This window comes from Fundulus heteroclitus, chromosome 2 (assembly GCF_011125445.2).
Source record: "Fundulus heteroclitus isolate FHET01 chromosome 2, MU-UCD_Fhet_4.1, whole genome shotgun sequence".
Classification (NCBI taxonomy): domain Eukaryota; kingdom Metazoa; phylum Chordata; class Actinopteri; order Cyprinodontiformes; family Fundulidae; genus Fundulus; species Fundulus heteroclitus.
Window position 1 is genome coordinate 5,957,374 of NC_046362.1, and position 25,328 is coordinate 5,982,701.

General features: G+C 38.2%; 1 protein-coding gene across 1 annotated transcript in view; it reads left to right on the top strand.

Moving 5' to 3' along the window:
- Positions 1-25,328, top strand: part of LOC105928383 (copine-8) — a 100,523-nt gene that overhangs the window by 57,305 nt on the left and 17,890 nt on the right. Inside the window, exons 6-13 of the mRNA XM_036144889.1 lie at positions 522-625; positions 1,274-1,378; positions 3,642-3,683; positions 7,022-7,097; positions 14,840-14,896; positions 17,083-17,144; positions 17,430-17,476; positions 24,301-24,482. Coding sequence (XP_036000782.1) covers positions 522-625; positions 1,274-1,378; positions 3,642-3,683; positions 7,022-7,097; positions 14,840-14,896; positions 17,083-17,144; positions 17,430-17,476; positions 24,301-24,482 — 675 coding nt within the window. The remainder of the gene's footprint in view (positions 1-521; positions 626-1,273; positions 1,379-3,641; positions 3,684-7,021; positions 7,098-14,839; positions 14,897-17,082; positions 17,145-17,429; positions 17,477-24,300; positions 24,483-25,328) is intronic.

Here is a 25,328-nt window from a genome sequence, read left to right on the forward strand (position 1 = left end):
TATAGAATCGGAATGGACAAAATATAACGTACAACCAGACTTTCTCAAATGCAATATGTCATCACAATATTATGTTGTTGCAAATTACCGTTTGGAATGCAGTCATTGTTGGCTATAATGCTGGATGGTGTCTATTTGTAGTAGATGTCCACATCTGAAACAGATGATGGTGTCTATAAGAGACTAAAAGTCAGAGAGACAGAGTTGGAATCTTTTTACTAACAGATGAGACAAAGCGGATTTATCACAAATGAAATTAAACATACAGCAATAATATTGCCATCACATGGTTTTCTTATATTGTGCAGCTTTACCACATAGACAACAACATAATCACTCTGCTTTGGCACATTGTCAACACATCCCCGTGCTCTGATATCACCATATCACTCATTCCTTATCTCAGAGGTCCTGTATTAGCTTCCATTATGAAGATGTTGTTGTTGTTGGGTTTTCTTGAGGATATTTTTAGCTGATTTTGTTTTTGCTCTGTACCATATGTTTTCTTTTCGCCTCTTTAGGAGTCAGTGATGCTTCAGTTTTGCGGCAACAAGTTGGATAAGAAGGACTTCTTTGGAAAATCGGACCCTTTCCTGGTGTTTTACCGCAGTAATGAAGATGGATCGTAAGTTCTATAAGACATTTTTAGACTTCGGCTCGGTGCAGTGAGGAACGCAGCTATCTTCATATGACACATGTGAACCGCAGAGGCACAGACGGCATGTAAAGATGACTTTAATGTACACAGAGCCCGAGCACGGCTGTTCATGCCCCAAAAGCTCCTATGCAGAGCGACTTGTCTATGTGATGTTACATAATCCGCGGTGATGTATATGTGACATGCCCTCCGTCCCTCATCACGAGGAAGCAGTAGATGAGCCGATAAAATAGGACAGAGTTGACAAGAGGAAAACAAAGAGGGCAGTGATGGATACGATGGAATTAAGTGAAAACTTTGTGTGGAGGTCACATTTTTTTTTCCTGCCCTGCAGATGCTTGTTATTGGAGTCGACTTGAGCATCTCACACTTAACACATTCTCTGTAGAGCAGCTGGGTTTGAACTGATGCAGCTTAAATGCTGCGCTGCAGGGTATAACAGCAGCACAGCGTTGTAACAAAGAGCCAGTCTCCATGCGATTTTAAAATAGGCTAAAAAAGAAAAAAACAGGGAAGCAATTATCAAGAAAGAGCCGCATGCATTGTTAGAATATAAATTTATAAATTTTTCTTTGTTTATTTTTTTTCATCATAACACTTCTGTATGTCTCACAGGCACACCATCTGCCACAAAACAGAGGTGGTGAAGAATACTCTGGACCCGGTGTGGCAGGCTTTTAAAATTCCTGTCAGGGCGCTGTGCAACGGAGACTACGACAGGTACAGCACACAGCCCACAGCAGGAATCCTGCAAACCCTCAAGAATTGTTTACAGATAATTGGGTGGAATCATAATGTAATCAGATCCGGCGTAGACTCTTTAGCAGTCTGCCTTTTAACAACAAAAATATTCATGCGTGATGGTGACATGTGCTGACAGTATAAAATTAATTAGCTCATGAAATCTCAAGAAACTTGCGATGAAAGTGAAAAACAACTATGACGGGTTTCCTCATGTACACGTGCCAGGAACCAGCACATCTGTGAACGGAGGTCTAGGAAGCTCAAGGTGGGTTTCAGAGAAAGGGCAAGTTAATATGGAACCATTTATGTAAAAGTAGTTTAGTTCTTCATAGGAAAACAAAGCCACAAAATTACACCAAAACAAGAAACACCTTACAGGAATAATAGTAAAATCTAGACATCACAAAAAAGAAATGCATGTTTAATGCTAATTTAAACATGCATGCTAAGAATAGCTTAGACATTATAGAACTGAACTGATAAAGGAATCTCTGACATTTATGTGCAGGTTGCATTAACCAGTCTTTTTTTTAGTCCTGATTTAAAGGATCCAATAGTTGCTGCACATTTCAGGTTTTCAGACTGTTGGTTCCAGGGGTGAGGGGCAAAGACCTAAATGCTGCCTTCCCCTGACCCATTCAAGTCCCGGAAGCACTGAATGAGCAGGTTTCTGATAACCTGCACATTCAACGTGATTCATACCAGATCTACAATTCTGAAATGAAATGATGCCAAAGACCGTTCAGTGCCTCATAGACCATCAAAGAGATATTAGATTCTATGCGGTTGCTATCAGGATGTCAGTGCATTGATTTAAGGACTGGTGTAATATGATCCTTTTTCATGGTGTTGGTCAGGACAGTATTTTGGATGAGCAGCAGCTGCAGGGGTATGCATTTTTACAGTGACCTCTAAGGACACCAGTACTTTTCTCTAACCCACTGAAAATAAAAACTATTGAAACTCTTTACTCTGGCAATAGTAGTAGGCTGATGTAGCTATAACGACACCAAGGTCTCCTGCATGCTCTATGGTCTTTAACTTCAATTCAGTTCAATTCAATTTTATTTATATAGCGCCAATTCATGAAACATGTCATCTAAAGGCACTTTGCAAAGTCAAATTCAATCAGATTATACAGATTGGTCAAATATTTCCTATGTAAGGGAACCAGTTGATTGCATCAAAGTCCCGACAAGCAGCATTCACTCCTGGGGAAGCGTAGAGCCACAGGGAGAGTCGTCTGCGTTGTCCATTGCTTTGCAGCAATCCCTTGTACTGAGCAAGCATGAAGCGACAGTGGAAAGAAAAACTCCCCATTAACCAGAAGGAAAACCTCCCGCAGAACCAGGCTCAGTAGGAACGGTCATCTGCCTCGACCGACTGGGGGTTAGAGAAGACAGAGCAGAGACACAACAAGAGAGACAAAAAAGCACAGAAGCACAAATTGATCTAGTAATCTGTTCTACACTAGATGGTAGTAGCGGGTGAGCCGTCTTCTCTGGATGATGTCACAGTTAACAGAACGCCAGACCAGGTGTGCCTACTATGAAGAAAAAAGAGAGAGAGAGAGCAAAAAGTTAAAAGCTGAAATGACAACAGTCATTTCAATGCAATGCAAAACTGAAGAACAGTAGAAATCAGTAGAGTGAGAGAAATAGGCCCTGATGTCCTCCAGCAGCCTAAGCCTATAGCAGCATAACTATAGAGATAGTTAAGGGTAACATGAGCCACTCTCACCTTATAAATGTCTAGTTGTGTGCTGCCTCTAAACGAACATATTAGGGTTACAATACAAAAACAATTACAAAAACAATATGGAAATTCTAACCCATTAAATCCCTGTATAGACACACTGACTGTGACTGTGGTGGACATTGGTTATGTGGTGATTCACAAATAGAAACGTGTTTGTCATCAGCAAACATTTGGTAGCTTTTCCAGGAATCAGGATAGCATTTTATGGCCATTATCTTGGCTTTTAGGTTATCTTCAAGAATAGAAACTGTTCAACTGGGTAGAAATGTACTTGGTACAGGCACAAATTTAAATTATTAATTACTAATATCAGCATTTATATCACATTTCATTCCTTATCATCTTAATCAAAAAAGACCTATGTCACCATTCAGGCATTATTTTATTGGATCACATTCATATAACCCTGTCACAGAAGGGAATATTAAAAGCTTCAGCGTGTTTAACGCCATTGCACTCGACGTTTCCTTTTTCTCTACAGGAGCATTAAGGTGGAAGTTTATGACTGGGACAGAGACGGAGGGTGAGGATCTATTTTATTATCTTTCTCTAGTCTGTCTAGACATATATGCTATAATGCTTTATGTATCGTTGTTGTGCTATTATGTAATCAAGTCCATCTGACTTTATTGCCTCTTCTTGACCGATAAAATCTGTGCTCAAAATATACACCTTCAGAATAAAGAAGGGCTTTGGGGATTACAGTATTATAAATTCTTATAGAGAAAGGCTAAATACAGATATATTTATGAAAAATGACACCTTTTGGGTGTTTTTTGGATCTGAAGCACCAACACCCTTAAATAAAAACAATTCATAAAACGTAGGTGTTAGGGCGGGAGGCTGGCAAGAGGGGGACTGTAACACTGATGCAGCTGTACAAATTTCCAACAACAGGTTGTGTTCTGCATGAAACAACAATCTGCTGCATCTCCACACGTTTTGACTAAAGAGTAGGTTTATGAGACAGAGGCCTTTCCCACCAAACACAACATCCAGGTCTGACTAAAACTTCCCAGAAACTGGTAGGAGAATGTATCATGCACTGGTGAAACCAAAAGCCGAAGTCTTTGCCATAATTCAAAAAGAAATGATGAGCACAAACAGGGAATTGACCATCAGCAAAAGATCACCATGACCACAGCCAAATATCGTAGTGGCAACATCATGATAGCGTTACCTTTCATCAGGTGGAACGTGGTTTTTATCAAGATGGATGTAACTAAATACCTGTCAGTTTGGATCCAATACCTTCAAGTGTCTGCTAAAAAGCTGAACATGGATTTTATTGAGACCAATCATACATCTAAAGTCACATAAGACCTTTGTGAGGGGAAGCTAACCTTACCTTGTTCACAGCCCTGTCACTAAACGTGACGGGGCTGTGAACAAGATAAGTCCTCACAATCTGAAAGATCTGGAGAGCTTTAAGGAGGTGGAATAGGTAAACATCGTCAAGTGAAGGTACAGTCTCCTTTGGCAGCCCACCAAAGGAGAAAACTTTTCCTTTTTCCCCCCTTCTAACAGATTTGTTGGTTTTTCAGCTGAAATGTTTAGTATACATGTTACATTATGTGCGGAAAACAATGTAATGATTTATTGGGGTCTAATTTTCCCAAATTTAAAAAAAACTGGCATTTCGTCAGAGAGGTGCAGACTTTAGAGACAGTCCTCACACGATCTCTCCTATCTGTTCTTTACAATAGTGATTTAAGTTTTGTTCCTGCTGGAGCGTCTCTGATCCAATATGATGTTCACTGGCTCATAGAAAGCTCTTGCCTTCCAAAACATATAGCTTTATCATTTATTTCTAAAAGAATGCCTGAACTGGTACATTATGGTTGTTAGCAAACGTGCACCTGGCATCTGATGACGGTCTACACATATTAGGAACTTGGGTGTTGTAGCACGCTAATGCTAGCTGTCTTCCTCTCTGTTTACATATTAAACAGATCATTGCGCATGCAACAGGTTTTCTTGTGGGTTACAGTTAATAGTGTGTGGAATAAATGATGGGGTGTTGTCCCACTTCAAAAAAATTGAGAGCTTTGCCTCAAATGTCAATTTTAGAGGCTGACACTACATGCTGTGGTTTGGTCTCTCCCATACAGCTCTCTTTGGATACAAAAGAGCAGAGCCTCAGTTTAGTTACCATCACACGGACAGAGAGAAAGCAGAAGCTGCAGCAGCCGATACAGTCTCTGTTTGACGCTGCTCTTTTCTTGTGTATGTCATTGTAAAGAATAGGATAATAACTCTTGGTTTGTTTGGGAAAACCAGATATGTTCGGTAACTTCCCCATTTTAACACATTTCTTGATATTTCTTGTTCTACTGTGGGTTCTTCCACACATGCTTTTTGCTAAGCAGAAATCACAGAGAACACATAAAGTAAAAATTAAAGAAACGATAACTAATAATGACTAATGACTAAAATGCCTTTCATGGAGACCAGCCATTTACTTAATGGTCTGTTGTTGCTGTGAAACTCCACTTACGTTTTGGTTCCCAAAACAGAGCTGCTCTGTTTTGGGAACCCTGGGAACTCTCATATGATTGGCTCAGGAACCAGGAAGTAATCACGGACTACACTCTGAACCGAAGTAACCCTGGACCGTACCTCTAGGTTTGAAAGGAGAACAACTTGACTAAGACATTATTGGAGAAGACCGATTGTTTATTGGGAATGTTACTTCTATTCTGGGTGACAAATGAGAATGATGAATTGTGAAAGAATTAGGTTGATTTTGCAGTAAACAGCTTACTTATTGTTCCTTTAATGTAACACCAAAAACTATTTTGATAATTCTTATATATATATGTGTTTTTATGAACATGTGAAGAAGAAATTGAAATACAAAATACAAACCCAAAGGTAATTGCACATCCCTATACATCATCGTAATCCATCTTGTATTGAAGAATAGCAATCTAACACTGAAGCCTTTAGGAAAAAATCCAACCTTTACTTTGAATTCATCAATTCTGAGTGGACATAATCTGCTGTTTAGAAGCCAAATCAATGTCTCCCCAACAATTTCAACAAAATACGTTTAACTGGATGATTTTTTAATGAATTTGTTGTTTCAATGCTCCTGAATTTGCTCCTGAGTTTTTTTTTTTTTTTTTGCTTGGCACATTAATAAGGAAACACTTGTTTTAAGCATGACATGACACAGAACCCAGTTCCTCCTAGCCACTACTAAAAATTTGAAAAACAAAACAACCAGACAATACTGCAGATGTATGTAGAAGTTCATAAGGCAAGAAAAGGCTACAAGAATATCTTATAGCTGCTTGCTTAATTGCTCCTATATATACATTCAATATAACACAGCAATTATTAAATTAAATATTTTTGAATTGTGACAAACAAGTGGGGATGTGGATTCAAGTTTATCTTGCCAACACACAATAAACAGAAATGTAAAACAGGTTAAAAAAATGTTTGAGAACTGAAACACAAGGTGGTATCTTTGTGTGACCATGTTGCCATAACAACCATTTATTTTAAGACTTGTATAAATCTTCATCAGAGGTACCAATAACTATCCACCGGCTGTGTACAATGTGACATACCTTCAACATGGAATCAGGAATGACAAGATTTTCTACACAGAGAATTTTCAGCCTTTATAATGTTCCCTGCACAAAGTATCTGATTTTTGATGTTCCACTGAGCTCCCAGATATACCTGAACCTGAGGAGGCCACAGAGCTTGTCAGGGACACTTCTGATGACTTCACGAATCGTTCACGATTCTGTATCCCTTACTATATCTCATGAAACCTTTTTTAATTTGGAGTGAAATTTGAGCATACTTCTTTTTGTTGTTAATTGTGTGTGTTTTTTTCATTTACAGTCATGACTTCATCGGAGAGTTCAGCACAAGCTACAGAGAAATGTGCAGAAGCCAGTCACAGTTCCACGTCTATGAGGTGCTATTCTTCACACACAAAAACAGACACGTTGGTATTCACTATCCTCTCGTCCCACGATGTGACCCCTAAGTCATCGTAACTTCAATTAGGAACAGAAAGAGCTGGGAAGCACCTCAAATAATGCTTTGTAAAAAACAAAATCGTGCGCACACACACACACACACACACACACACACACACACACACACACACACACTTGAACACACCGGTAAACTGGCTACATGTGCAGTGATAAAAGCTCTGCACTTACAACTTTCAGTGTGTGATTGATCTGCCCTCACAAATGTTTTTTTTTTTTCTTTTTAGTTTAGTTGAGATCATTATTGTCTGACATTTCTTATGAAGCCAAACAGACAAAGCCACAGCTGTATCCTTTTGTTTCCTCATTTGCCACAATGAGGAGTTCTTCCTGTGTGCCTGACAGCAACAGGTTCAGAATAGCGATGCTGGTGGCCACTTATACCTTTGTTTTTCAAGTGGAATAATTGCAGATTAAAAAAAGAGACCTTTGTTATATAGTTGGTACAGTGGATCTCCTTAGTGTCGGAGTATTTTTGACCAGAAACATGTGGTGGAAACTTTAGCTTGTAGTTTATTGCCCATTAGCTATGTCTGTTTTGATTGCAAAAACTTTTCTCTGCCCCCGAAAAGATATGAAAAACATTAAGATAGGGAACATTGGCATTGGATTAATTGACAACATTATCTTTTGTGAGTATTATAATACAAAAACTGCTATGAACAAAGAAATATTTATGTGAAATGCAACATTTTGATGCATAAAAATCCTTACATTCTCAAGCATTAATAAGCACCTCTGCAAGCCTTTACATAAGCTGCAGGAAACCTCCCTGGAGTTTGTCAATTTATTTTTGATTTTAAAATAATGTTGCTTGACTTGCCTCTAAAGTTCCAATAACTTGAGATGTGAAAATGTAGTTCTGGGTTGTTCCTAATACAGCTAGAAGACTTCTCCCAATGCACAACTTCTATTCTCTGATTAGTTTACACGCACTGGGGCAACAATACGTGTCTCTGTAGGTGCAAGCAATGTTCTAGCTTTCCCTTTACTGAATGAAATGCACCTTTGTCTTCAAAATCACTCCAACAAACAAAGAAACATAGACTCCTAATGTTCCTATTTTACTCAGAAAAACAATCTCTTTGCATTTGTATTAGGTTTATTTTTGTTTTAAGTCAGAGCTGTTCACCCAAAGCAAAAAGCTAACAGTGGGAGTTTTTATCGTCCTCAGCTTAACTGTGTTCCTGCAACAGGTTGGTAAACCAGAGGGATTTGGTAATTTAGTGAAGTTCAGTAACGACACTATACAGAAGCAGACACAGACGCTTATGTATTTGGCCACAGCAGGAACATATTTAGTACCAGAGGCTGTACACTCCTATGTGAGAGTTAACCATATTGGATGTTGAGGTTTGGCTTGGTGCCAGCTTGGTCCTCGCTCTCTCTGCCTCCTCCTTGCCCCATGGATTCTCTCTCTGTAGGTCAGATTCAGTCTAAGCCAAAATGTTCCATTTTAAAATATAATACTTTTCTTACAGTTTCATCCATGTTAGATAAATTGTGTAGATTACATTGTTTCAGTGGTTTATTTTGCAGGTGCATGACATGATACGCTCTTCCTCGGGGTGACCAGGTGGAATCTATTACCTTTTTATGTGTTCAGCAATTTTTTTTACAGACTGAAAACATTTAATTAGGGAAAGTTTTAAAAAGCTCACTTTGAAGTTTTGTTTCTCTTGTGCTGACCAGAAGAAATGTACCAGCAGTTACTCACTAATTAGCGTTCTGAGCACAAAAGCTGGAGGAACCCTTCTGACTTTGGTTTTATTATCCTTTTTTATCCTCTTTAAAATCATGTAACAGTCATTTCATGCAGCAAAAATAATGTTAATTAATAAGAGACTATTGATGTAGAAACACAAAAACTATATGTACAAAAATAGATATTTTAGTAAACATTATTTTGATACAAAAGTTTTTTTGATTTTTAGGGTTTTATCAAGAAGGAAATCCAAAGGAGATCGAAATCAGATTTTTATTTTCCGGTTCATTTTTAGTTGATTACACATTTTAAATAAATGTGATGCCATGGTGTGATGGCATTCTAAATTTTTTGTCTTTTGGTTTGATTTTGAGTATTCTTCTGTTGATCTATCTGTGGTAATGGTTTAGATTACTGGTCTCAGTGGCTGTGTACCATTTGTCATCCACTGAAGCAACTGCTGCACACCATTTCGTACAGTGCATCAGCTTTGGTGTATTAGATACCCCTTAGAGATAAATCAAAATACTGTTTCTAAAAACTGAATAAACTTTCCGAATATAAGGAATATTATACATTCCAGGCTGGTTACTAGCAAGGAGGTGGTCTCTTGTAAATACAATTTCAATACTGCTTATTCACAATTTAAGAATTTTTCTCTTTTTTTTTTACATGTCCTGTGATCTTTTTTGCCTTTTCTAATTGAAAATAACAGAATGTAATCAGTTCCCAGCTGTTTCCTTTTATCCTATTTAGTGGAACATCTAAATGTGAACACGTCTGAATACAAATTCCGCTCCTAATACATATCTCTGGGATGTCATTAGCAAGCATAAGCTGCCTAAGCCAGTTTAATAAACCTTGAGCCTTGATTGGATTTAGTTTGGGTAATTCAATTCAACTCTGTTTACTTATATAGCGCCTGTTCACAAAACATTTACGCTCAAGGCACTTTACAAAGTCGATTCAGTCAAATTGTAGACAGATTAAACAGACAAATGACAGGTTTAGTGCTCTATCCAAGGAAACCCTGCAGATTGCATTGAGTCACTGACTTGCAGCATTCACTTCTCCTGAAAGTGCGCTTAGCCACAGTGGACAGCTGCTTGCATTGCATCGTTGGCTTTGTAGCCATCTCTCGTGCATGTAGCGATGGTGGAGAGGAAAACTCCTCTTTAACAGGTGAACGTGGTTCAGTATGAACATCTGCAAATTGGCTGTTTGAGACGCTATAACATACACACAAAATGAACACAAATGCACTGACGTGTTTTTCTATGTTAGAGAAAAATAAAAGGGTAATGGCAGTACTACCTCCTTTAGTGGCTTCTTATAGGAAAGAAACACAGCAACAAAAATAAGCTTTGAGATAATTTTCAAGTCAAGAGCAAGAAAGAGAGCACATACTGTTAGTTGCAGCAAAGGTCCAGACAAAGGCAATGTCTAGGAGATATGCTGGGCTAAACTCTGAAAGGCAGGACCAGCTGTATCATCTATAGGAGAACATGAAGTTGTTGGCATCAGTATCTCAGCTAATGTCCCCTTCCAGGATGTTGTCACAGGTACATGGAACGCCAGGCCTGATGGAGTTTCTATCAAGAGAAAAACAGAGACAAAATAGAGAATATAAAGTTAGAAGTTGACAGATCCATAGGGCTAAGCAAGGTTCATGGTCAAGAGATTAGTCCAGGTTGTGTCCAGAAAACATAGGGCTGTGTAGATGTCCAACAGGGGCTTGGCAAGGAAGGAATGTGGTCGAACATGTTATCAAGTAAAACCGCTGAACATCTATTGACACTATGGACCAACAATCTGGCACTGCCTGTCTACTGAAGACCAGTATATAAAAACAGAGGAACAGGTGAGGGGGATGAGCTAGATTGCACTGCTGTGGGAGGCGGTTTACAGGTGCGTTTACTGGGTGACAAAAATAATCTTAAAATGAATAAACAAGTTTTAAAAAATCTGAATATTTCTTAAGTTTTGCTAAATTCTGTTGCAACAAGGTACCAGTTCTCTTCTCTGCTTGACATTTGTTGATTCAGAAAATATCTGGAATCGTTTAACACTTCTGTCTACAAGATAATACTAAAAAAACTAAAAAATAATACTCGGATAAGGCAGAGCAAGTTTATTTGTAAAACACATTTAAGGAACAAGGCAACACATTGCTGTGGAATAGTAGCAGTAGGTGAAGACAAGTTGGACTACGAACTAAAACATTGACATTCAAAGGCAACTCTAAACAAATAGGTTTTTAACCTTGATTAAAAAGAATTCTTGGTTTCAGCACTTTTACAGTCTTCTGGAAGTTTGTTCCAGATAAGTGGAGCATAGGAACTAAATGCTGCTTCTCCATGTTTGGTTCTGGTTCTGGGTATGCAGAGTAGACTTGAACCAGAACACCGTAGTGGTCTGGAGGGTTGATACACTGACAAGAAGTCTAGAATGTATTTAGGTGCTAAACCATTCAGTGATTTATAGAAAAACTATTCTCTGAGATACAGGGAGCCAGTGTAAGGACTTTAGAACTGGGGTGATGTGCTCTATTTTCTTAGTCTTACTGAGGACGTGGGTAGCAGCGTTCTGGATCAGCTGCAGCTGTCTGATCCACTTTTTAGGCAGACCTGTGAAAACACCATTGCAGTATTCAATTTGGTTAAAGATAAACGCTGGATTCGTTTTTGAAGATCCTGCTGAGACATCAGTCCTTTAATCCTGGAAATGCTCTTCAGGTGATAGAAGGCTGACTTTCTCATTGTGTTTAGATGCTTTTGGAGGTTTAGGTCTGAGTCCATCCCTACTGCCAGAGTTCAGTTCTGATCAGTATTTACTATTTGTAACAACTGAAACTGTGCGCTAACGTTTGATCACTCTTCCATTGGTCCAAAAATTACAACTTCAGTTTTGTCTTTAGTTAATTGAATCTTAAATCTTAAATCTTGGCACATCTTTGTACTGATTTCTTCTAAGCATTTTCTCAGTGCTTGAATGGGTTCATAGTCACCTGGTGACATGGTGATGTAGAGCTGTGTGTCGTCTGCATAGTTATGGTACCTTGTCCCATATTGTTTTTTATGACCTGAGCTCGACGGAGCATGTAGATATTGAATAGGAGGGGACTCAAGGTGGAGCCTTGGGAAACCCTGCATGTGATTTTTGTGGTCTCTGATATAAAGTTACCTATTGACACAAAAACTTCCCTGTCCTTTAAGTAGGATTTATACCAGTCGAGTGCTGTACCAGAAAGACTGACCCAGTTTTCATGGCGCTCTAACAGAATGGAAGTGATCAACAGTGTTGAATGCTGCACTAAGGTCCAATAATACCAGCACTTTGGTTCTTTCACAGTCAATATTTATACGGATGTCAATGAACACCTTGACAAGGATGGAAACTTGAATACGTCAAAGTGGCTGGTCATAGTTAAGAAGCTGTTTAATTGTTGAAACAGCTTTTTCAATAATCTTACCGATAAAGGGGAGGTTTGAGATGGGCCTGTAGTTCTGCACAAGTAGTTTGTCAAAATTATTCTTTTTCAACAGTGGTTTGATAATTGCTGTTTTTAGGAACTGGGGGAAAACACCTGATAGAAGGGACGTGTTTATTATGTGAGTCAAATCAGATGCTATGACAGGCAAAACTTTCTTATAGAAAGCTGTGGGTAGGAAATCAAGACAGCAGGACTAAGAGCTTTGTTGGTATGCAATTTCTTCTAAGCAATTGTAGTTCATTTGGATGAATTGGAACATTTTGTCAAAATCAGTTCTAGTTGGAAGCAGCTTTGGTACTGAAGTTGACATGGATGTACAGAGTGCCTCGCTAATCTTTTGGATTTTTTTAAATAAAGAAGTTAACAAATTCTTTCTAGTCCCTGATGGAGTGGAGTTAAGATGACACAGACACACAAGGGTTTATTAACCTGTTGACCGTGTCAAATAAGTCACACGTATTATTAATGGTTTTGGTGATGATCTCAGAGAATAAAGATTCCCTTGCATTTTTCAGTTTGAAGTTATATCTGTAAAGTCTCTCTTTGTAAATGTTACAGTGAGCCTGGAGTCTAGTCTTTCTCTACCTGTGTTCAGCTTTTCGACACTCCCTTTTTTTTCACTTTTAAAGGGTGGAGCACTTCTCCACAGAGATCTTTTCTTCCCAGAAACAACCTTCATTTTAATTGGCACGATGCAGTCAATAATATCTGAAAAGTCATCTACTGTTTTATCTACTTAGTTAAAGAACAAAGTGGAAGTAGAAGAGTAAGTTTGGCTAAAGGTTTCAGTGGCATCATCCTTAAAGATGTGTATTCTTATGATGTCTCTTAGGCTGAATGAGTCATTGGAAATGATGCTTTCAAAGGTGACAGAAAAGTGATCAGATAGGGCAACATCAGTTACATTGAACTTGGAAATGTTTAGACCTTTAGTGATGATCAAGTCTAAAATATGTTCCTGTTTGTGTGTTAGCTGTTTAACATGTGGAGTTAAACTAAAGTTTCTAAGTGTCACACAGTTCTTTTGCACCTCTGTCTTCAGGGTTGTCAACGTGAATGTCAACGTGAGCACATATCACAGATAGGAGATCAATAAAATCATTAAAAGTTTGTTTTGGACTTAGTAGGCATGTAAACATTGAAGAACCTAGTTCGTACTGGGCTCTTTACCTGGAGAGCCAAATATTCAAAACAGAAACACCTTTTTACACTTTAGTGAATCATTAAACAATGTTGCCACTCCTCCACCGTTCCTTTGCTGTTTGCTCTCACAAAGAAAATTGTAGTTTGGAGGCGTTGACTCCATCAGAATAGGTGCTTCCTTAAGCTTATGTAACTATGTTCCTGTTAAAAACAGAACATCAAGATTATTGTCAGTAATGAGGTCATTGATTAACAATAATTTTTCTGACAGAGATCTAATGTTTAATAAAGTCTGTTTATATGACTTAGTGGTTGATATTGTCTCTGTGGCGGGTTGTATCTGACAATTTATGGCTTTTGCATATGATTGTTTATTCCTGTTTGTTAACCTTATTAGCTTGGTTCTTTCTTCCACGTATCAGATAGATAACAGATGATAATACCAACTTCATGTCTCATTGCTTCCTATTCTATTGCTATGGTATAGAAACACTGCTTTGTCTTTAACAGTGTAATCAAATATTGCTAAATAAACAAAGGATGGCCCGCCTACAGAATGTGTTCACTTGTTCAGAATTATGTGAACAAAACCCTTGACTGTTATGTGCTTAAACAGAGAGAAAATGCATCAGTGTTTACCCCTGGAAACAGTTTAATATGTGAATCTGGGCAATATAAAAGGCATTTTATTTCCTTGTTATGATCTGCTGAATTACTGAAGGCAGTCTTCTGAGCTTTCCACTTGTCCTCCAGCGGTTTTACCTTCCTGCTCCATCGGCTCTGCTAAAGCATAAATCTGGGGAGACTAAGACTCAGTAAAGCTGCTTAGGAAGAACAATATCCATAATTTTAGTATAGAGAACGAAGAGTGGGGCTTCCTTTTTTCCATATACTTGATGTTATATATGTGATCATCAGTTTTCTTCACACTTACCAAATCCACTTTTTCCCCACTCTGTGACTATATAGACACAGTAAAACCTTAAATGTGAGCTTCTTCAAATATATGTTTTAGCCACTGACTTATTACAGTTTAATCTGGATTCTTTTGGGAGGAGCATTCAGAGGCCTGTGAAAGAAAAGAATTTGGGTAGAGAAAAAGAGACTATAAAGCAAATTCCCTAATTACTCTGCCTTCAGTGTGTGTATGGAGATTGTCTATTGAAATACTTATTAAAAAGGCATTTAGTTCAGCCTTTCTGAAAAGTCTGGGTAATTAAAAGAAGTGGGGCCAGGATTCAGACCAACTTTGACTGCTGCAGAGTCATTAAGTCTCAACAACTGTTTCAGGCCTTTAAAACAAACTTATTTGTCCACAGGTACTCAATCCAAAGAAGAAAGGGAAGAAGAAGAAGAAGTACCTCAACTCAGGAACCGTGAGTGGAAACTGTTTTTTATTCTAAGAAGCACAACTGTTGTGTGTCAAAATACATGTGAATGATATACGTGAAAGACAAAAATCATCACAGAGATAACGCTGTACTGAATACTGAAAATAAATTTAATTTTACTAACATATACTAAAACAAAGATGCAAAAGCTTCCATTCTATGTAAAATCCTCGAACTCCCGTCATCAAGTTTTACTGATTTCTAGGACCAAAACTGAAATAAATAAATAAAATTAATTATCAGAATTATCTGAAGATTTTAGTCCCAGAATGATAATGGTAAACACATCAGGAAATCTAACTTTAGAACACAGTGGCAGCCCTCTGCTCCCCAACAGAATGGGTTAAATGCAGAGAACAAATTTCATTGGAATGTATATTGCAATGACTATTCTTCTTCTTATTGTTATTATTATTATACAGTTAAAATTTTCTCAACACTGGTTGAAAGAAAGAGAGAAGACCTAGCATATGTGACATGGACAAAAAAGAGTCACTTGTTTTGCATACACGTCCCCCGTGGCCACACTTGTAAATAGGTCTGCAGCCAACAGCATTTTAATTATTGATTAACATACCAATAAACACTAATTAGTAATTAAAACTCAAGTGAATTGTTCAGCATGATGTCCCTCAGTCGTTAGGGATTCACCTCATTGTGCCTCCATATATTCAGATCACTAAAAGAGCCTTCTTCCTAAAATCTAGCAACATTTTGGAGCTCTTTAATTTTACTTCCCGCAGCTATGGCATGATAGTAAGATTAAGATTGAAGAATCATATTTTATTGCTAATCACTCAATGGATGCACATTGGTACATGAAGCATCATAAGAAAAAAAGTGTAGTAGGCAATATGGCTATTGTAATGGTAGACATATATTAACAATATAGACAACCTTAATCTAAGTTAATAATATTAAAAAAATATTGTTGTCTTAATTTTTCCCCTTCGCCAGTTCAGACTTTGGGAGTTTTGTTATTTTTGTACCCAATTTTTTAGAGCACCAAAAGGAGCCCTCTGACTTGAGCCATTTTGTTCCATGTATTTATTAGTACCCACAAGGGTTACTTTTGTCAAGTGATTGGAAGTTATTCCTAATGTTTTGGGTATAACCTTCTACAAGGCAGTAAAGATATGTTACTCCTTTGAATATTATTTACTGATAGGAGGTTTCTGAGAGGTATTTTCGTCTGATCAGCAATCTCTTATATTTTCATTAGTAGCCCAAAATAGCATCAGAATTAAACTCAATGTACATACAGTCAAATATAAAATCTTTTGAACATAATATGCAAATAGTTTGCCATTTGGCACAAGACCATGTAATATTAAATTGCCACAATATTTCACCTTTGTGAAATGTTTTTTCTTAGTGCTATCTAGTTGCTGTGGTGATGTGACTTTACATGGCAACATATAAGCTGTTATGATGTGCCCAAAAAATGAAATTGGGTGAATTAATCCTCCAACCCTTTATCTATCTTTGCAACTCTTAATATGAATTGAGACAACAAGACGTTCTTCAGTTCTTGGGGTCTGGCCGGCAGCTCTTTACGGATGATTTTCGAATATTTTATTTTCTAGTTTATTTTGAAAAATAAACTGGAAGAATATTTTTATCCTAAAAGCAATGGAAGAATCCTCTCTCGTTTCATGAACCGAGTCGTAAAAAGTTGAATAGCACTGAACTAGTCTATAAATATGGCCTTGATGAGCAGCTGTGTGGTTTTAACACACTGCTAACAACACCACTAAAAGGTGCAGGTAATTGTTCGGTTGTTAACCAGATTCTAATTTCCAGAAAAGAATCCTTAATAAGCGTTCCGCATCTGTTTCTCCCTTGTTATTTTTTTTAAAGAGTATTACAAAGCTCTGCTTTGTCTGACAGAGCTTGTAACAACGCTTCCTTCCTTTGATCCACTGGAAAAGCTATTAGCGAAGGCACATGTCTACCTAGAACATCTGTTTGATCGGAGTTTTCAACAGCATCTATGGTCATTATTCTGACCACACTTTATGGACAAACATGCTTATTGTAACGGATACTGTTGTAATCATTCGCTTTTGTAAAAAGCAAAAGAGATCAAACACAAAAACTAAAACATTTACAAGCTCCAGTATTTTATAATAATGCTCCTTGCCTTATTCCCATGCTCTTCTGACTGGCAGGTGACGCTCCTCTCCTGCCTGGTGGACACTGAGCTGTCCTTCCTGGACTACATCAGAGGCGGGTAAGTTCACAGTAACTGATATTAAACGATACAGGATTAGGCAGCAGCATTGCTCCCATCATTAAATCCTGTGTCACTTGCAGTTATTAATGTAGACTCTGCCGAGACTCAGCTGAGAAGATTACTGGCTCCTTTTATCTCCGGGCTGCAATATTAAGACAGACAGCTGCCGATAACCCGCTGCTTTAATTGCTCTCTACTGCATGCTTTGAAACATGCTGTGGCGTAATCTGACATGATTGATGGTTCCGTGTTTCTCTTTATATCATTTATTTTCTTTTGTAGGACACAGATTAATTTCACGGTGGCAATTGATTTCACAGCATCAAACGGTGAGTGTTTTACTGCCTTGCTCTTATAATTGCATCTCTTCGGTGTATGGAACGGATGAAAGTTTGCCGATTAAAGATCAGATCTGTGCAAATTGAACTCTTTACTCATTCCTAGTCAGCCGGCTTGACTTAATGACTTAGTTTAACTGCAAAAATGAAGATTAAGAGTGTGAAATCTGACTATTAGAACTTTATCAATTCTAACTTCTGAGCTTTGTGGAGTAGCATGCCCGGACGGAAAGTCACTGCGCTCACATTTTTCAAATTACATTTCAAACTTGTTGAGTTGCTTTTGGCAAGCCCCAGCGGTAAACCAGTCCGTATGAGGAACATCAACGTAAGGACAAACAAACAAAATTAACTGTTCTGTGCATAAGACTTTGTCAGAAGATTGATCGTGTCTTTCTGGCAAAACACCATTGAACGAGGTAATACAGAGTTACTCAATTTCAAAGGTTATGTAACAGAAGCAAATGGATGAGTTTCTGTGTTGTAATCAAATCAGTGTCCTGCGCTGCTGTCTTTCAGGAGGTTGAATACTCGGAGTCCAATATCCACATCCAGCTTTCTATGAGCGACCACTAATGGTGTTAAACTGGAATCTAACATTTGTTTTTGTTTTTCCTTGTATCACAAATTATTCTGTTTTACATAAATGAAAAATAAACACAATTTATGTGCAACATCCTACACCACCCATTATCTATACCCGCATGTAGGGTCGTAGAGAGGCTGGTGTTTCTCTTTCGTCATTGGGCGAGAGGCAGTGTACGCCCTGGACAGGCTGTCTGTCCATCACAGGGCAACTCAGATGACACACAGGACAAATATTACAGAACTAAGGATTTTTGGGGGGAGTTACACTTTAAACACGCCTGGGTTAATACTAGAAGTACCAAGAGTATAACCACCAGAAAAGCTCATTAAAGGTGTGTTGGAATTATGAGACCAACTTGTTTTCCTGGAGTTGTCTGGCAATTTTTTCCCCTGAAGTCTAAAACAGGGCCCTTGATGTGTTCTAACTCCTCCCACTGCAGCTGTTACGACCAAGGTCTCACTCAGCAAGTAAGATTGTGAGTAAACATCCCGTCACGATGACAAAAATCATGATTTTCAGCATCAATACTATTTGATTATTCTAGAATGGCAACTACACTTAATATAATATAATACAATTAGGGCTGGGCACGTTAACGCGTTAATTTCGCGTTAATTCATTAGACTATTAACGGCGATATTTATTTTATCGCGCATTAACGCATGTTGCTCACATGCTTTCAGTCAGTGTCAGTCAGCACTCATGGCAGCACTCTGGTACTCCCCCTCCCCTCTCGTACATGGCTCAGCGGCGCCAGCCAATCAGCACGCAGGCTCAGCCTGGCCCCCCCCACTCAGCTCTCACACAAACTTAACACACAAACAGCTGAGAGAGACCGCAGCAGCGCAAAAATATGAACAGGGGAAGTAGCACCGAAATCAAGCTGTATGTTTTGTAAAAAGCCGGTTCATTTCAGTGGAAACACAACAAATTTATCTAAGCACGTGAAAAAATATGAAAACGTTGAGCCACAGAAACGGAGAGAGGAGACGAAGCTTCTGTCATTGCCCCGACAGACCCACAGACGTCTCTGACTGAGGCGTTTCAGTCTCCCATGGAACATCCAGGTAGATCAGTGGTCATCTTCAGCAGCAGTTCATGTTAACTTTCAAAGTAGATATTATCTATCATATGTTACTGGAGCCCACACAGAAAATGTAATTAAGACCTTGAAAGAACCCAGTACATATATTAAAAGGTGTTATTTAATATAAGATAACATTAGCTAATCCTTTTTTTATCCCACGACGGGGAAATTTATAGGATTAAAGCAACAGGCAGGTGCACACAACACAGACAAAATTACATAAGGATTGAAATATATAAGAGGTGGATTAGCGAAAAAACACTGAACATAATATTATTATTATTATTATTATTATTATTATTATTATTATTATTATTATTAAATTGTAATATTAAAATAAAAACCACAAAACCCAAAAGGTCAACAGTTTCATGATACATCAAGCTTAGGGACTGGCTAATATACAGCAGGTCAAAAAAGGCCATATTTTGGCTGCAGTGCTTGCTGTTCTCTTATGAAGAAAAGATCAACTAGTGCACTAAATTCAATAGATGGGTTGAAAATATCCTGTATAAAATAAGTGCTACAAATGTTACAACACTTTTGTTCATATGGCAGCAGAACATTAAAATAAAAGTGCTCTTTACACTACTTTTGAATTCATTCTTGGAGTTTGCGCATACAATGCGATTAATCATGATTCATCGGGCAAATTATGCGATTAATCGCGATTAAAAATTTTAATCGTTGCCCAGCCCTAAATATAATATAATATAGGTAGAAAAGTGGCGCAGTGGGTAGCGCCATTGCCTTGCAGCAAGAAGGTCCTGGGTTCAAGTCCTGTAGCTGCTCTCTAGCTGGGTCTTTCTGCATGGAGTTTGCATGTTCTCCTTGTGCATGTGTCGGTTCTCTCCAGGTACTCCTGCTTCCTCCCACAGTCCAAAAACTTGACTGTAAGTTTAATTGGCCTCTCTAAATTTTCCTTAGGTGTGAGAATGGTTGTTTGTCTCTGTGTTGCCCTGTGATAGACTGGCGACCTGACCAGGGTGTACCCCGCCTCTCACCCATTGACAGCTGGAGATAGGCACCAGCAACCCCAGCAGGGATAAGTGTGTCGGAAAATGGATGGATAATATATTTAGTGTCACTAAAAACTTCATGGAGAAGTAACTGTAAAAAAATATATATATAATAGGTTTTTCCTCATGCAGACTTTGGTATTCAATGGATTATGTGCCAAGAGGACAGACAGCTGTGGTCAGGAATAAAACCTGGTGCTTCAGATCATTTTACATTGTATACACTGTAAAACTGTATTTTAATCAATTCAAAATGAATTATGCCTGAGAGTTGTGTCCCAAAGAAGCAATTCAATTCAAAATTTAAACCAATCATACAGAGAAGTTCAAAATAAAATACATTCCAACTTGATCCCATTTATCTCAGAACCTAAACACTTTAAAATACTTAGTAGAGCATTTACACCCTGTGCTCTTTACAAACAGTTTTTGGTGGTGTAAAATCTGTTTTTTTTTCAAAGCAAAAAAATTCATGAGCTTAGTGATTTTACTGAAGTTTAATGTTTAAATAATTTAACCAACTTGAGCCTTCCAGCCGTCTCCATGAAACACTCCATGAAAAACTTAAATGAGAGCGGTAGTGTCGGAGTACTTCAAGATATTTGTGTTAGAATAGAAGTAAAAAGCGGTTGTTCTAATAATTACTCAAGTAATTGCAAAAAAGTATTTATATGAAAGACTATGCAAGGATTGAGTAACTAACAAAATAATGTGATAAATAAGATGAAAATATCCCATTTATTGCTATTTCTTATTTTATTTTCTGTTGAAATAAAAGAAAAATCTTCACTAATAAGACACAAGAGACACTTTTACCAAATCCCCTTTTAATTAGCTTATGAAATCAGAAGCTACAGTAAATTTGGACCATGCTATAGTTTTTTCTGCCCTCCGAATGGCACACAAGGCTCAGAAGTAACGGAATGAAAGAAAATAATATTAGAACAAGGAAGCGTGTGTACGAACTGGAAGCCTCCCTTTGACCCTAAATTGTGGGGATGTGTGTATGCGTCTGTCCATGTCTGGTCTGAAACGTTCTTGTCTCCAGAAAAACTGCAGTGCGTCCTGGAAATGGTTCCTGTAGTGGAAAATTGCTTTTTGACTCTGTGTTTAAGGAGCCTCAATGACGACAGACATGATATTTTACAAAGGCTGCATTTTGCTCCAAACAGTAACAGTTTGATAAACTATGAGTAAAACAAGAGTTGCGTTTTTATTTTCATCAATCATTTTTATATAATTTTAATCGTAGTTGTTTTAATTAAACGTCTTATAGACATACTCAATGTTTAAAACTGTTTTCCCAAAATAATAGGAACATTTCTGCAGCATTCTTTCAAAGTTCTTAGTCTTGCTTCGGACTAATATTGCCCTCATTCTTGTCAGGATACTACATGGAAAACAGTCCAGGTTTTAAGTTCTGGAGAAAAAAAATTGATCAGGAATCCACAGTTGAAATACTGCCTAATTATCCCCAATTCTGATCCTGCCCACTGTTTTGGAGTGGCACCAAAGCTCGTTTTACATTCCCTCCTTTCTGCAATTTGTCCTTGCCCATCATGTTACTGGGCTTTATGGACTTATGTTTCTCTGTCAGCTAGCCTTTAATTAGGCTAAACATCATGTGAAGCTAGTAGTACAATTCTATATTTTTATGTGAAAAACATGGTCATAACGTTTGTATTTTATCTGAGAAATATCCTTTATTTGAAGCGATTGGACAAGAGCTAGCTTATGAAAAGTCATAGCACACTGTTTGAGCCACAGAGGGGTTCATTTAAGAGAGTTGAAGATGACACCTTGGCTGTTTGAGTGGTAAATAAATGGATCATTAGCAGGGTCCTGTAGGATATGGTGAAAGATGGAGATCATTTTGACCATTAAAAAATGGGTGTGGAGTAGGGCTGCATCTAGAAGTTGTAGGAGATTGTCCCCTGGGGATCGGTCTGTCACATAAAATCTAAATGGAATACAGTGGTTACACTGAGACAAAATATTCCAAACTTGCCTTAACAAAACACTTTGTAACCCTTCGTTAGACTTTTTGTTTAACAATAATGTAGAAGCAGGGGCTGAAGAAAACAAAGTACACAACGATTTACTGTCTGTTGACGTGATTGTCTTTCGTCTGACCTTAACAGCCTGCCATTCCTGTCTAGAGGATTTCTGACCCACTTTTATTTTCAAAGTTGCTTCTGTTCAGAGACGTTTGTTGGCAGAGATCTATGCACAGATCTCTTTTGGCTCCTATCACAGAATTTCAAAGAAGTTGGAGTCTGGACTTTGACAGGGTCATTACCTCAACTTTCTGAACCTGCCAACTCGCAGCTAAGAGCTTTCTCCTGGGAATCCTTCCAAAGAAGCCACACTTGTCCAGTCTCCCTCTAATTGTCCTATCATGAACTTTCCCATTTAACAATGCTGACTAAAATCGTTAGAGTCTAAAATTGTGGAGCTCTTTGGTTTTTAAAGTTTTTTGGACATTGCACAGTCTGTCGTCAGGGTGAACATGCTTAGACATCTAGTCTCTGTCTATCTGTAAATAGTCTGTATTGATAGGCTTTTTTTTTTTTAAACACAAGGACGATGGACTCCAATGTGCCTGGAATTGTCCATTTAGTTCTTTCCGGATTAATGGGCAGCAACAATTATAAACATGAAACTCTGATAAAGTTTCACATGTTAAGGTTTTGTACATTGTAATTTGTAAAGCCTTAGAATTAACAGAAGGGTTTGTGTTTTTTGTCATGACTGTGCATCGTGTTTTATGGTTCATGGCGCTCAGCTGTGGCTCAAACAAAATGTTTGCAGAGTTTTCGAAACCAGCTTAATCCTGCTTGAGACAAGGAATGGTAGAAGAGAGAGGGGTCATATCTTACACATGCCAAACACATTGTTTCTGTTCAGTGGCCTCTCAAAAATGTAGACAAAGAGCAAAACTGGGCGACATTAAGTACGCACCTCCAGTATAGCTGCGGACATCTTTGCTGTGGCCTCTCCTGCTTCAGGAAGACTAAAGTTGTTTTCAGTATACAATTGAAGGATTTATTTATTTTTTGGTTTCCATTAAGGATAATTTTTGATGATGCACTGAAAATAATAGTTATATTGGATTAGAAGCTGAACGACCAAATGCCAATGAGGCACGACCGAGTAAGGACACATGCAATGCATAAACCTATATCCTGATGCTGCAGTGGACATATTGTAGAGCACCACCACCCATCAGCCAGAACAAAAAGCACGGTACCATGGAGACTAAACATGGGTCGGAGAAGAGAAATTGGTGACCACCAAGTCACTTTCCTTTGACAATCCCTCCTGCTGCTTGGACTTCCATCCCACGTGTTGTTTAATCTCTAGCATCTGAAGGAAGATGGCACCTCACTGATGTTCTGTTTTATTCCCTCATATATTTTTGAGATATTCTGTATAAAATTACTTTTTTTAACTCATTACTTGTTAGTATTTAACTTACTGTGGCAGGAATCTCCTCAGACCTCTTTTGGTCAGCTGCTGTAAATGCTGCCAATACTTTAAAATAACGGCATTTGTTTTTTTAAATATTCAAAAGAAAATCCCAAAATGTAAGAGATACTAAGAGTTAAATTAGACTAATTTTTTTTTATTTTAAACAATTTAAGATTTTAAATATGAACAATAATACTTTATAGCTGGAGTAGTTGTTACGTCTCTAGAAACCAATTACATATCAGTAGTATTCTGTTGTTGACTCAACTCATAAGCATGAAATATTAATCACAGTCTAAGAAACTCTGGGAACGGATCTCTACAGAGTTCTCCCTTATTTTCCCAGCTGGCTCTACATGTTGCTCTCCATGGCATGTTCATTTATCTCTGTGACTGCAGCGTTTGTAATTTATTAGATACTCCGTTCTGCTGCTGTAATTTTGATACAGATTTCTCAAATAAACTTGAGCACCGAGTGTGTCATTCAGCAGCTGAATCTATTCTGCTTCCTGTGCCGCGGGGTGTTTAAGGAACATTTTTAGAACTCCATTATGTGATTTTTAACATGAATCAAACCCGGGGGGGAAGAGACATGATTACGGTTTGTTGCTGACCTGTGTTTTCTTGCGTTGCTCTTTTTGGGACCCAGGAAACCCATCCCAGCCCACCTCACTCCATTACATGAGCCCGTACCAACTGAATGACTACGCTATGGCGCTGCGAGCCATCGGAGAGATCATCCAGGACTATGATAGTGACAAGATGTTTCCTGCGCTGGGTTTCGGTGCCAAGCTCCCACCAGACGGGCGTGTCTCCCATGAATTTCCCCTGGTGAGGAGTTGATTTAATCAACATCCATCCATCCATCAGTCCACATACTCAGCGCCATTTAAATATATGTACTTCCATATAAAGTGCTGAAAGTAATTTCATTGTAAAACTTTTGTTTTATAGGTCTGTTAAGCTGTTATTAATTTTTTATCATGCGATTTTGGCTTAGAGCTTATGAATGCCTGAATATCAATATAGCCCTTTCTTATTTTGACTAGGACAATTCAGACGCTTTGTGCCCTACACACAGTAAGTGGCGAGTGTTGGCGCAGCAATAGTACTGGTGCTTGGTGTAAAATCGTGTTCAGCATAAAGACATGCATCTTAGAGGTTTCACAATCTGTGCCGACGGAAGCCAAATTGCTGTTTTCTCTGTTTTTTGCTGTAAACACTACTTTAAATATACTTTAAAATAATGTGTTTAGTCATTTATTTTCATGGATTTTTTGCCAGTCTATGCACAAGGAGATGGAAAAAGTACTGAGTTCCTTATTTTGTGTGTAACTTTTCATAGTTCATCATTCCATCTGTCTGTCCATCAATCTGCCCGGTTGTCAGACCTCCTTGTGTCTTACTTTTACATCCAGATGTTTTTCCAGAGGCATTTGCAGACATTACAGCTGCTCAGCATTGGGAAGCAGCCTCCCCCAAGGCAGCAAACCTTGATTCGAGACTCACATGCATCATTCTTTGCACCAAGGATTGAACTTACAGCTGTAGAGCAGTAGTGGGAAAGGGGTACCGTTGAATGTGGAGAAATTATACAAGCTCTATTTACAAAGAAAAGGATTGCATTTGCAATGGTCTTCATGGGTAACCAAGTAAAGTTAAAGGAACAATAAGTAA